Source organism: Odontesthes bonariensis, chromosome 19, assembly GCF_027942865.1.
Source record: "Odontesthes bonariensis isolate fOdoBon6 chromosome 19, fOdoBon6.hap1, whole genome shotgun sequence".
NCBI lineage: Eukaryota > Metazoa > Chordata > Actinopteri > Atheriniformes > Atherinopsidae > Odontesthes > Odontesthes bonariensis.
In genome coordinates this window covers 19,465,593-19,478,261 of record NC_134524.1, presented here as the reverse complement: position 1 = coordinate 19,478,261, position 12,669 = coordinate 19,465,593, and the positions used below count along the sequence as shown (strand labels likewise).

General features: G+C 42.8%; 2 protein-coding genes across 4 annotated transcripts in view; both read left to right on the top strand.

Moving 5' to 3' along the window:
- Positions 1-3,265, top strand: part of LOC142368902 (F-box/WD repeat-containing protein 7-like) — a 43,537-nt gene extending 40,272 nt beyond the window's left edge. For all 3 annotated transcript variants that reach the window (XM_075451109.1, XM_075451108.1, XM_075451110.1), the window contains 2 exons: positions 138-287; positions 1,035-3,265. In XM_075451109.1, the coding sequence (XP_075307224.1) occupies positions 138-287; positions 1,035-1,168 (284 nt within the window). In that variant the 3' untranslated portion in view covers positions 1,169-3,265. The remainder of the gene's footprint in view (positions 1-137; positions 288-1,034) is intronic.
- Positions 3,266-7,586: 4,321 nt separating this feature from the next.
- Positions 7,587-10,549, top strand: LOC142369528 (tripartite motif-containing protein 16-like). Its single transcript, XM_075451874.1, has one exon. The coding sequence runs from the start codon at positions 7,886-7,888 to the stop codon at positions 9,581-9,583; it is 1,698 nt and encodes a 565-aa protein (XP_075307989.1). The 5' UTR covers positions 7,587-7,885; the 3' UTR covers positions 9,584-10,549.
- Positions 10,550-12,669: the final 2,120 nt, after the last annotated feature.

Genomic DNA, 12,669 nt, shown 5'->3' with positions numbered 1-12,669 from the left:
TGACAAGCGCCACATGCTTAATTACAGACAACTGTGCAACTACAGGCCACATTTCTACAAATAACCTGAAAGTAATTACCTGAAAAGGCATTACGGTTAGGGTGAGAGGTCACAGTACGCCGATGTGTTTCCTACAGGACCCAACAAGCACCAGTCAGCGGTGACGTGCCTTCAGTTCTGCAGAGGTCTGGTTCTGTCCAGCTCCGACGACGGGACGGTCAAACTGTGGGACCTGCGGACCGGAGCCTGGCTGCGGGACGTGGTGGCGCTGGAAAGCCGGGGATCAGGTCAGGACCGCACACCGGCACGTCTCGCCCCACACTGTGAACACGGTCACTCCTGATTAGGGCTGAACGATATATCGTTATCGTATCAATATCTAGATATGAACATTCAAGATATTAATATGGCAAATTCAACAATATCAACGATATAGATTTTCCCCGCATGTGCAGCTCAGGCAGTCGCAAACATCATTTTTACGCTTCCCCTTATGTAGAGCTGAAGCCAGCCAATGACAAACATCCGAGGGAGCGAGGGAGACGGAGACACAAACTACATTGCAAAAGACAGCGTCACAAAAGAGGGCTTTCAGAAAATGGTTCGGACGCTGGACAAACGTTACAGAATACCATCCCAAACATATTTTAATCAAGTGGCCAATCCAAAAATCTATAACGAATGTAAAATGAATGTTGAATCCGAGCTCCGTGAAATTGAACATTTTGCGACAACCACGGACCTGTGGTCGAGCCGGACGACTGAACCTTACATCAGTTCAACGCTCCATCTTATAACAACAAACTTCCAACTCAAGACCCGATGCCTGCAGACGTCCTTCTTTTGTATTACGTTTTTTATTTTTCAGAGAAATGCTTAGTTTTCACTGAACCCACAGTCATATCGTATCTATATCGAGATAACTGGCATGAATATCGAGATGTGAAATTTTGTCCATATCGTTCAGCCCTACTCCGGACGCGCACTCCCGTCACCCGATTCTAAACCAATCACGGCCTTTTGATTCTCAACAGGTGGCGTGGTGTGGCGAATCAGAGCGTCCGACACCCGGCTGGTGTGCGCCGCCGGCAGCAGGAACGGCACCGAGGAAACCAAACTGCTCGTGTTGGACTTCGACCTGGACGACAAGAAGAAGGAGACGGATTGAGGAGGATGTGACGTCATGAAAGAAGGACGCGACAAGAAAGCGCAAATGAAGGGGGGGGGGGGTATTTTTTTCAAATAAAAAGCTGCAGACGCTCTTACTTTTTTTGACCAAAGTCCTGACTGGAACGGGTTTCCTCCCATCAGTCGGACAGACAGGTGTGAATGTTACAACACGCGCTGATCGGTTGGCAGAGAAGAAGAAGACAAAAGACGGGGCGGCCTGGAAACCCAACATGGACGACGCATCTAACAGAAGAGAACGGACTGTGGGCTGATGGATGTTTCTATGGCAACGGGTGAATGTTGGACGGACCGTTGGATTGATTTCAAACAAAAAAAAAAAACAATTGGCTCCGACAGGAAATTTTCAAAGTTTTGAATGTAGCCGATGGGAGAGGAGGGACGAGGGCATTCACTTGTTTTTTTATTTGCTGCTGAACCAATGAGAGGGTGACAATGCTGTTCAAATCTACCAAATCTTTACGGCCAGAGAGACGAGCAACTTTTAGAGGCATCGGAGACGAGCAGTTTGGGTTTTTTCGTTTGCAGCCGATGCCAACAGAGCCTCACCTTCAGTCAGTATTGTTTTCAAACTTGAGTCGTCGTTTTGTCCGTCTGAGACCCAATCGTTCGCCTCCGCTGCCTCTGCTCGCCGCGTTTCGTCCTCGAAGGGGGAAAAAAAAAAAACATTGCTGGAGCCAGCAGCGCAGGAAACGCTGGTGGCGTTTGGGTATACAAGTTTGTTTTCCCATCATGCAAAGAGGGAAGGACTAACTTACACACCACACCTGGAGCCTCACACCTGCAACAGCTGGAACATTTTAAACATTTGTCTTTCGAGCTTTATCAGCAACTTCATTTAAAGATTAGAAGAGGATGAACACAATTATTTGGAGTTGCTCGTCACCCAAAAGAAGCCCACAAATCGTCTGCCTGTTTAATCGCTCACAGACCCAAATGTTTGGGATTCGTGGGGAAGTTTTCCTGGTAATGCTGCTAAAAGTTGAAGTAAATGAAGAAAAGGTGGCAGAGACATTTTAATGACACACAGGCTTGAGTTCCAGTGTGTCTTAGCTTCAGTGTTGAAAGTTCAGCTCATCAGGAATCCCTTCCAAATCCTCGTAAAAACATCCCCACCGTCGCACATTTTCAAGCCTGTTAAATGTCCACAGAAAAACAATCCCTTATAAAGGCGGTTTGTTCGTCTGCAGTGGCATCGAACATCAGAAGTGGGCGATTTGAAAGTGTGAACGCCCGCAGCTGAACTGTGGGGTTCACTGAACGCTAAATTGCTTGTGATTCTTTTAAGTATTTGTCAGTTAAATAAATCCACCTGAAGCTGAGGACCTGAAAACAAAGTGGCTGTAAATGAACCGGGAAAACTGTTAAACCTGCTTTTTATGCAACCGTTCCAATTTGGAGATAGTCTTCTATTTGTTCAGCGGGTCCCAGGTTTTTGAGCAATATTACAAAACGTCGCCGAGCTTTAGTCTCTTTGGATTTGCCGTTTTCTCTTGTGTTGACACTAAGCGAAAGGTGGTCATATGTGATCAGATTTGCTCCAAATTTACAGCCGATTTCCAGGACTTGAAAAGCAGAATCTCCCAAACGTCACTACACTATGTTTGAATTCAAATTACACTGAATTACAGCATTAAATATTTAACTTCCTTTATTATTTATATGGTTTGAATCGCTATTTCATTGCTTCCAGAGACTTTCTGTAAATCATCTCGTCACATTTTTCCTCGGCTAATGAAAGGGATTAGAAAAAAGAAAAAAAAAAGATAAATAATTTAAAACGGTTCCTGGTTGCAGATATTAATCCAACAAAGCCGTTGTTGCCAGGCAACACTCCCAGCCAGTAGGCAGAGATTTTCGGCGATATCTCCCTCGGCAACAAGTGGTATTTGAGGCAGCAGAACTGACCTTTTGCAGGTGTGAGGCTCTCGGACAGTGTAATCATGTAAAATAGTGTAAATACATAGAGGATGTACATATTGAGCTTTTTATAAGAAAACCAGAAAATATTGTCTTGGTGGAAAGAAAAGAGGACTGGGTGGATGAATATGAATCAATAAAGATGAGTTTTTATAAAGAGTTGTCTTGTTTATATCTGTTTGGATGCTGATTCCTGTGTTTTAAGGCCATTTCCTGTTTGTAGCCACAGAATGCTCTCGTGTCCAATTAGCATTACATCTATAAAATGTACTCCATTCGGTATTGGCTGTAAAGTCTTTCCAAAATTATTGGTACATCACTGAGGAACATCTACTGGCCCGGTAATGACAGAAAGGTAATCACTTCCAGAAAAAACCATTTCAGGCTCAGGATCAGATTACCTACGATGCATGATAATACCAAGTATGGACCGGCCCATTCTCACTCAGACTGTTAGTTGTTTTCTCAGAAATCCTCATGTCGCAGATCCATACAGAGCGTAGCCTACAACATTAGTTTTTAATGTGATCACTCTAAAATTTATCTTTGCCTAAACCTAACCAACAGAGACGGGCAACAACTCATGTTTCTGGTTCTCATGACTTTCCTCCACCCCCTCACCTGCCAGCTAATGACGACCTTGTTACTTGTTGATAAGTAAACACTTCAGGATGACGTTTACTTTGACAGAACCTCAGTTTTTGATGCCCTGGGAATGAGAATTGGCTCCACAAACAGGTCGGAAGAGTTCTCTCTTCAGCAGACAACCTTATTCTAGTGACCGACGTATGACATCAGCAATGAAAATCTCACACTGAAGCCAACAGTAATGCCTCCAAGAGACCAGCAGAACATTGCTGTGCTTTCAGACAGCTCGACCCCAAGAAACGTTGATCTGTGAACGGGAATCGCAATGAAATTGTCAGCATCGGTCCGCGTGAGCTAAACCTGTAAAAATCAACAGCATATCTGACTGGAATGTAGAATTAATACAAATAATAGGTTCACTATTGGCTGAAGGGAAAGGAAAAGATAATGTCAGACAGGTCTTCATCAAAAATACGTTCTTGTACAAAGGCTTACGCTCACGCAGGCAATTGGCTCCTTTGTCGGTTTAAGTTTTCACATACTTGCCTGTGTACTGTGCACACTACCACAGTATTCCATTAGGGAGCACACATTGAAGGATTTAAACAACAAACATGGAGGCAATAAAGCAGATTAGAATTGGGTTTGATGTTAAAATCATGATGTAAAAAGCGACAGCTGCAACACTGCGCGAGATTTAGGATCCTAAATCAAGCACGTTGGATATCTGGACACATTTCCCCCTACATTGTCTCAAATGGTGACTTTTTCATACTGCGTCTTGCACATGCATGCCGTTGATTTAAAAGGTACATTAGACAAGTGGTAACTCTGGAACATTTTTTGTTAAAGTGAAACATCTGCATGCCTGTTTCTCACTGTGAAGCACAGAGGAGGAGCTATGATGGTGTGGGGGTGTCTTGGCTACCACGACGCCATGCAGCTACACACTTTTCCATTTCGCCATAACACAGACTGGTAATGTCTGTTTAAGTAATCCTCTCATTGCAGATCAGTGCAGTCTCAATATCCTGCTGAAAGTTTAACAAGATCTTCTCTGATATCCATTCAGCAGACAACTTCTTCTGTGGTGTTAACTTCATTCAAAATCATACATTTAAAGAAGACTTCCTGCTATTTTTTTTTTTTTACACCAGAATGAACTCCAACTTTAAGCCTCCGTCTTCCTACATGTTTCCTGTCTGAGCCACACAGCAGAGCTGTATGTGGGAGTCTGTGGGAGAGCAAAGCAGATAACATTATGCAACAAGAATCGGCCTCGACATCCAGAACAAGTAGCAAACAACAACACGTAGGAGGTGTGTGTGTATGGTCTCTGAGCTTCATTAATAAAATAAAATCCCCCACATCCTGTTTAGCTGCTCGTCTGAATCCTTCTCTTGCTGCTTTCAACAAACACATGAAACAACATGATTTTATGGATTTCCTATTGTTATGACACGCAGCCAATAAAATATACAAAACACTAGTGAGATCAATGTGCAATGAGTTTTTATAGCAGCCTGAGAGTAAAGAGTTTCTGCAGATTGTGAACAGGAAGCCAATCATCTAAACGTAGGGGAGGAGAGGGGAACAGAAGGGGGAATTAAACAAAGGGAAGAAACTGAGCGAAAGAAATTAGCTGTAAGGAAAGAGTCGTGGAATCGAAATGAAGGGAAAGGAAATTAATACAAGCAAATGAGAAGGTGTGAGAAAAAGCATGAGAAGGAAATGAGAAAAAGAAAATGAAGGACTTTGAAAAGGAGGACGAAGAAAAAGGGCAAAGTTAGGAGGGAAGGAGAAACAAGGGAAAAAGAGCAAAGAAAAAAGAAGGAGTGGCAAAGAAGACCAAAGAAAATGAAGAAAATGAAAGAAGCAAAGGCAAGGAAAGTTACAGGCAAAGGGAAGGTTAAAGAAAAGAGCAGACAGCAAAGTAAACATAAAATGGGGATAGAAGAAAGGAAAAGGAGAGAAACAAGACAGAAGAATGGGAAGATGAAGGGTATAAGAAAAGCAAGGCTAAGGAAAATTAAGGTAAGAATGAAAAGATAGAAGAGGTTGAAAGCTGAAGAGATTACATTAGGGGATAGCAAAGCTAGAGGCAAATTAAAAATTAAGATAAAAAAAGAAAAGCTGAAGAGAACAAACAGAAAGGAAAACTGAAGGAAAGCAAGTAAAATCAAAGTATAAAGAGAAAGGGTTGAAAAGATGGAGAGGAAAGAAAAGTGAGTGAAAGAAACTGAGACAAATGGGAGGAGACCAAAGAAAAGAAAATAACCTGCGTTAAGCTGGCAAATGCATTTTTTTTCATATGCGGTTTTACCTGCTCACCAAGCACCAATTTATTTCCACTTGACACTACCAGTGAGTTTTATAATCCGCCCAGAGGAGACTTTCTATTGTGCTGTCAGAAAGCTGCAAAGTCTCATGGGTAATAGATGAGAAATGTTTTTCCAGCTGCCACTCTGCAGGTTAGCTGCATGCTAACACAAACACACGGCATACACACACCCTAGATTTATACTGCCAAAAAAAAGAAAAAAAAAAAAAGTTATTCTTGACAAGCTGAAAATACACACACACACTCACACGTACGATGATCTTTCTACAGCTGCGAGGACAGTATTGGTGAGGTAGTGCTCCACATACAAAACAATCACAACTCACACATGAACCCACAGCCAAGAGCTGCCTTTTGGGATAGATTCAGGCAGAAAACAAGAAAGTATTGTTGAAGTTTTTCCGAGATAGAACTCGCTGAATTAAAACAAGAGTCTTTGGAGTCAGAAAACACTAGATGTCAGAAAATGTTGCATACATTTATTTTCAGTTTCAATTACTGTTGTGAAAAGATGCATTTTAGCCCCAAGCAAGAACATTTACCAGCCCAAATTAACTATGTTTGATTTACAACCCTAAGCAGGTAGTTTTAATTCCTGACAAAGAGAAGTTTTTATTTATTTTACATCTTAGTCCAGTGATTTGTATTCCTTATCCTAACCATGTACTTTTGATTCCTAAACTAAACCACAAAGTTGTGATTCCCAACCAAGTAGCTGTGTTTCCATAACCATGTAGTTTTGCTTGCTAACCCTATCAAAGTTGTCATGATTCATGACTTAAACCAAGTATTATGATACATAAACAATGAGTGACATGATATTGATATTGAAAACTAGGAAGTGGGGATGGTCTGTGGCGTAGTGGGTACAGCAGGCACCCCATGTACACGAGGCTATAGTCCTCGCTGCAGCTGGCCCCGGTTCGAGTCCCGCATTGGACGGCCCTTTGCTGCATGTTGTTCCCCCTCTCTCTGCTTCCTATTTGTCTACACTGTCCTATCTAATATAGGCATAAAAAGCCCAAAAAAAAGAAAACTAGGAAGTGGTATAACTATCCTATAATTTATAGCATGCCCTGTGATGGACTGGCGACCTATCCAGGGTGTATCTTGCCTCTCGCCAAATCACAGCTGGAAAAGCCCCCCTAAATATAGTTTACCAACAAGGAAATAAAATAAAGAAACTTATGTACTTATTATGAAATATACAACCGAATGCGATCACAGCTTTTGGCACAGTTTAAAGATGTCAAACCCCAGGAGCCCAGTTGATATTCAGACCTCAGACATGAGCTTAATGTTTGTAATAAAAGCAGCTATACTTTGATGGTGTAAACATTCAAGAGAACACAAAAGTTCATCATAAAAGCTCAGGATACATCTATAAACCTAGAGATGTCGAGACCGAAATTTTTATTGTGCAAAAAATAAGTTAAACACGTAGTGTCTGCTTCAAACCACTCCTTTTCCTGGAACTACCCAATATCTAACTGTCCCTCCTCCTTCCTGCTATGAAACACAGAGATATCCATCCTGTCCACATATCATTTCATTCCCTCCCCTTCATATCTACAAGCCAGGGTAGGGGATGCTCTTTAGCCTTGGCTGGCAAGTCGCTTATGAGAGGGAAAACTCGGACAAGAAAACTTGCGCGTAACGGCAGTACAACGCAACTAAATCATGGAGACAAACGAGACAACAACATATCTACAAGCTGGGTGTGACCAAACATAATAGAGAGGACACGCCTCATTCACACGTCATTCTGAAACCTGATCTGTTTAGACCAGATCTAGTTTCAGGTAAGAGGAATTGAAACTCACACAGTCATTGTTACAGAGAAGTGAAATGGCGCAGAGAGGAGTTCAGCTGGACCGAGAAACTTTCTCTTGTTCGATCTGTGTGGATCTTCTGAAGGATCCGGTGACTGTTCCCTGTGGACACAGCTACTGCATGAACTGTGTTAAAACCCACTGGGATGAAGAGGACAAGAAAGGAATCCACAGTTGCCCTCAGTGTCGGAAGACCTTCAAAACAAGGCCTCTCCTGGTGAAAAACACCATGTTAGCAGCCTTGGTAGAGAAGATGAAGAAGACTGGACTCCAAGCTGCTCCAGCTGATCACTGCTATGCTGGACCTGAAGATGTGGCCTGTGATGTCTGCACTGGGAGGAAGCTGAAAGCCATCAAGTCCTGTCTGGTATGTTTGGTTTCTTACTGTGAGAAACACCTCCAACCTCACTATGATGTAGCTCAACTAAAGAAACACAAGCTGGTCGACCCCTCTGAGAAGCTCCAGGAGAACGTCTGCTCTCGTCACGATGAGGTGATGAAGATTTTCTGTCGTACTGATCAGCAGATTATCTGTTATCTCTGCTTAATGGATGAACATAAAGGCCACGAAACAGTCCCAGCAGAAGCAGAAAGGACTGAGAAGCAGAAGGAGCTCGAGGGGACTCGACAACAAATCCAGCAGAGAATCCAGGACCGAGAGCACGATGTGAAGCTGCTCCAACAGGAGGTGGAGGCCATCGACGGCTCTGCTGATAAAGCAGTGGAGGACAGTGAGAAGATCTTCAGTGAGCTGATCCGTCTCATCCAGAAAAGAAGCTCTGATGTGAAGCAGCAGCTCAGATCCCAGCAGGAAGCTGAAGTGAGTCGAGTCAGAGAGCTTCAGGGGAAGCTGAAGCAGGAGATCTCTGAGCTGAAGAGGAAAGACACCGAGCTGGAGCAGCTCTCACACACAGAGGATCACAGCCAGTTTCTACACAGCTACCCCTCACTGTCTGCACTCAGTGAGTCTACACACTCATCCAGCATCAAAGCTCGTCCTCTGAGGTACTTTGAGGATGTGACAGCAGCTGTGTCAGAGACCAGAGATAAACTGCAGGACATTCTGAGAGAGCAGTGGACAAACGTCTCACTGGCAGTGTCCGAAGTGGATGTTTTACTGCCAGAACCAGAACCAAAGACCAGAGCTGACTTCCTAAAATATTCACGAGAAATCACACTGGATCCAAACACAGCATACATGTATCTGCTATTATCTGAGGAGAACAGAAAAGCAACATTAATGAAACAACAACAGTCTTATTCGAGTCATCCAGACAGATTCACTGCATGGTGGCAGGTCCTGAGTAGAGAGAGTCTGACTGGACGCTGTTACTGGGAGGTGGAGTGGAGAGGGAGGGGACTTGAAATAGCTATTGCATACAAGAATATCAGCAGAGAAGGGAAGTCATATGAATGTGCCTTTGGATTCAATGACAAATCTTGGTCTTTACGTTGTGACACAAAGAGTTATATGCTGCGTTATAGCAAAGTCCAAACTCCAGTCTCAGGCCCTCTGTCCTCCAGAGTAGGAGTGTACCTGGACCACAGAGCGGGTGTTCTGTCCTTCTACAGCGTGTCTGACACCATGACTCTCCTCCACAGAGTCCAGACCACATTCACCCAGCCGCTCCACGCTGGGTTGCAGTTTTTTCACTACTTATTCTCCTATCCCGGTGGAGGAGACACTGCTGAGCTCATCCAACCGACAGACTGAAACCACTAATGTTCTTTTTGTTCAAAATGATGCAGACAAGGCGATATAACATGAAATGGATTCATTTTGGGGAAGTAGGGGCTGATAAATGTTTGAATCCAAACCTGGAAGGCGTCTCATAGCTGCAGGGGCTGAGTAGAAACCATTGACTTCTCAGCTGTTATGCTTCCCCCTGCTGGAATCAGCTTTATATGGATTCAACTATAACCATTAAAAAAAAAAAAAGATTTGGATTTTATTTCCTCTCTCCGCTGCTATTAGCAATGCAAATATTTGATTTATATGTGACTGTAAAAACAAATCTAAATGAGTTACACTTTGAAATGAATAGTTGGACATTTCAGAGCTAAAGAGCGATTGGTCTTCAGCAGCATCCAGTTTGTACTCTGGCTGCATCATTTATGGCAAATGTCTCATATAGCCGACAGCCTCACACTTTTTGCTCATGCCTGTAATCTAATGCTCTGCATTTACTGAGTGAATTTCTATGTATGTGTTCGATTTAAAAATCAGTCTGTATTTGTAACTAAATAAAATGAAGGTATATTTAGTTATAACTGTAATTATTGTAGATCTTGTCAGATAAATACTACAGCCGTACATTAAAACTAAACTTTAATCACTGATTTGTGTTTTGTTTTTTTATTAAACTGCTTTTTTTTTTTGTTTATTTTTCTTTTTTGTAAATATCTCCACAAGTTATGCAGATATCTGTTCAGAACGAGACCAGATCAAGTTGTTTCTGCGAATACATCATACTAATTATTTCAGCTGAAATCTTTACGGCTTTGCTTCCTCCTTTCTTCAAACTGAGAGAGATGCATCACTCCTCTTTTCTGCAAAGTTCATTGTTGAATTCAAACATTTGACTTTACGAAATACACTACATCTGGGAAGTACTTCCCATGTTCTATGTGTTTTATTTTGCCTATTGTCTTGAGCAGTTAAAAAATAAATCAATAAAAATGTGCATCTATATTTCTTTGCCAAATGTGGTGTTTTCTCCTTTCAGGACCCTGGAGAGCTGCTGCTCGGGACTACTATGAAAGATTACAAAAAGACAAAACATGAAGAAAGAGGTAGCTTAGCACTGGTAATATTTTAATTGGAGGACATGAGTTGGTCCACAGTGGCCTATATACTCACCGCTGACGTATAGTCCTTATTTCCTAGCATCATTTCGGAGACAATTAGATTTACTTACATCAATTTCCAGCAGACTCTCCCTGACTTTAATCCAGTCTCAACCTTAAATGTATTGATTTATACTATGGGATTTTTTTTTTTGTCTCAAAAGGCAGGCAATCCTCCTATAACATGAGTAACACATTTGCAAAAGAACCCCCTAAGGTCCATACTCCTAGAAAAATGCATAATGTGGTGCTTCACTGCCTGCTGCTCCAGCTCAGAGCTTTTTCTCCATTTTACTTCAGTCCTGTACACACCCAAAGCAGCCTGCACCCCCACAGATACTCATAACTGCCTGGTGTGCGTTTGTAACCCATATTTCATTTCTTTTTACTCCACACCGAGGGCTGATTGATTATGTATGTTCAGCCTGTAGCGTTGCACCGTTCCTTCCTCTCACACAAATGCACCGTCGGACCCTACAGATGGAAAAACAACACGAGCTCCTGCACAATCCGACAGTGCAACTAAATGCAGCACATCCAGCTGTGTGAGCCGAGCCTCTCTGTGCTGAACGTCATCGCCCTGTTGTGTTCCTGTTATTTCTTTATGTTTTTGTCCTCTCTGCTGTGCCCATAAAAAGAGGGAGGGTTTGCGTTTGTGCTTTTAGCGAGATGAAAGCAGCCCGATGTTTGTGTGCCTCATACCGCACAGTGCCCACAGCAATTACATTAATAGTCCACGCGCACACAGAGCCGTGGCTCCTACACTTGTGAGGACCTTCACTGACATAATGCATCTCTTTACCAACTTAGACTGCTGTGAATCTAATCCCAACCTGAAGCAAAATCGGCCCTCACGCAGCCCTTTAACTCTCTCAGTTCTGCCTTATTCTACGAAACCGAACGCAAAATAACCTCCCAGGTCAACACCACACGGAACCAGGTTCAACAGCATAAACTGATCGGGATTCACATGAGATTAAGTCACATAAAATTACAAACAAATGTTTTTTAATCACATAAGTCTTTGAATACAGTTGATCCTGCATTCGAGTCATGATTCAACTCAGGATCCAACACTGTAGCAGCTCTTGACCTCGCTGATAAACGGGAACCAAACAAAAAAATAAATAAATGGACCCGTCTATAAACAGGTCACAATCACCTTGTGCTGGAATGGAAAGAACTAGTCCAACTTCCTGGTTTAGAGCTGTGCCTCCATCAGGTTGATGAGGCGTTAACAGGACGGGTGCCTTAAACCTGCAGTTTTGTCTGATGCCCAGCAGGAGGCGGCGTCTCTGGGTGCAAGAGGAAAATCTGAGCCCACAGAAGTCACTGACAAAATGAACCCACCTGTCACTTGACTGGTGACATCAATACACATTTCCTTCATGAGTTTATGCTCTTAATTGCAAGCTGTAATTCCTCAACAGAGCAGTGTTGATTCTGTAAAATAGTCCCTACTTTCTGCTGTGTTTGTGTCCCTCAGAAGTGGGAGATCAGCTCCCCAATTAATGTCACTTTTAACATTCTTGTGCTTCATGCGCAAAGTGTGAAACGAACACGGAGGCCTTTAGGTCGGCTTTAAGCTTTCCAACAAGCATAAAGTCCACTTGTTTTATTCTGAATCAGGCCCTGAAGAAAAAGGCTGAAATGATCTGTCCACGCCCTCATGGTGATGAGCCATTACACTGAGCTGTTGAGCTCAGAAAAGCAAGAGTCTCTTACAAGTAAAGATGGGCGCAGATTCTGCAAAATCTGCTAAAAACTGTGTCCACAACTTGTGGAGTAATTTCAGAATAATGTCCCGGCCCTCAGGCAGCACTTGCATTAAAACCGGCATGATTCAAGTCATGGAAATCACTGCATGGGAACACCTCCAGAAATCAAAGGCTGTGAACACAGCTCACTCTATCCGCAAAACGAAGGTTAAAGCTCCATGCAGATGGTAAGATC

Coding starts and splice junctions, on each gene's coding strand:
- LOC142369528 (XM_075451874.1), top strand. CDS start 7,886: ATGGCGCAGAGAGGAGTTCAGCTGGACCGAGAAACTTTCTCTTGTTCG.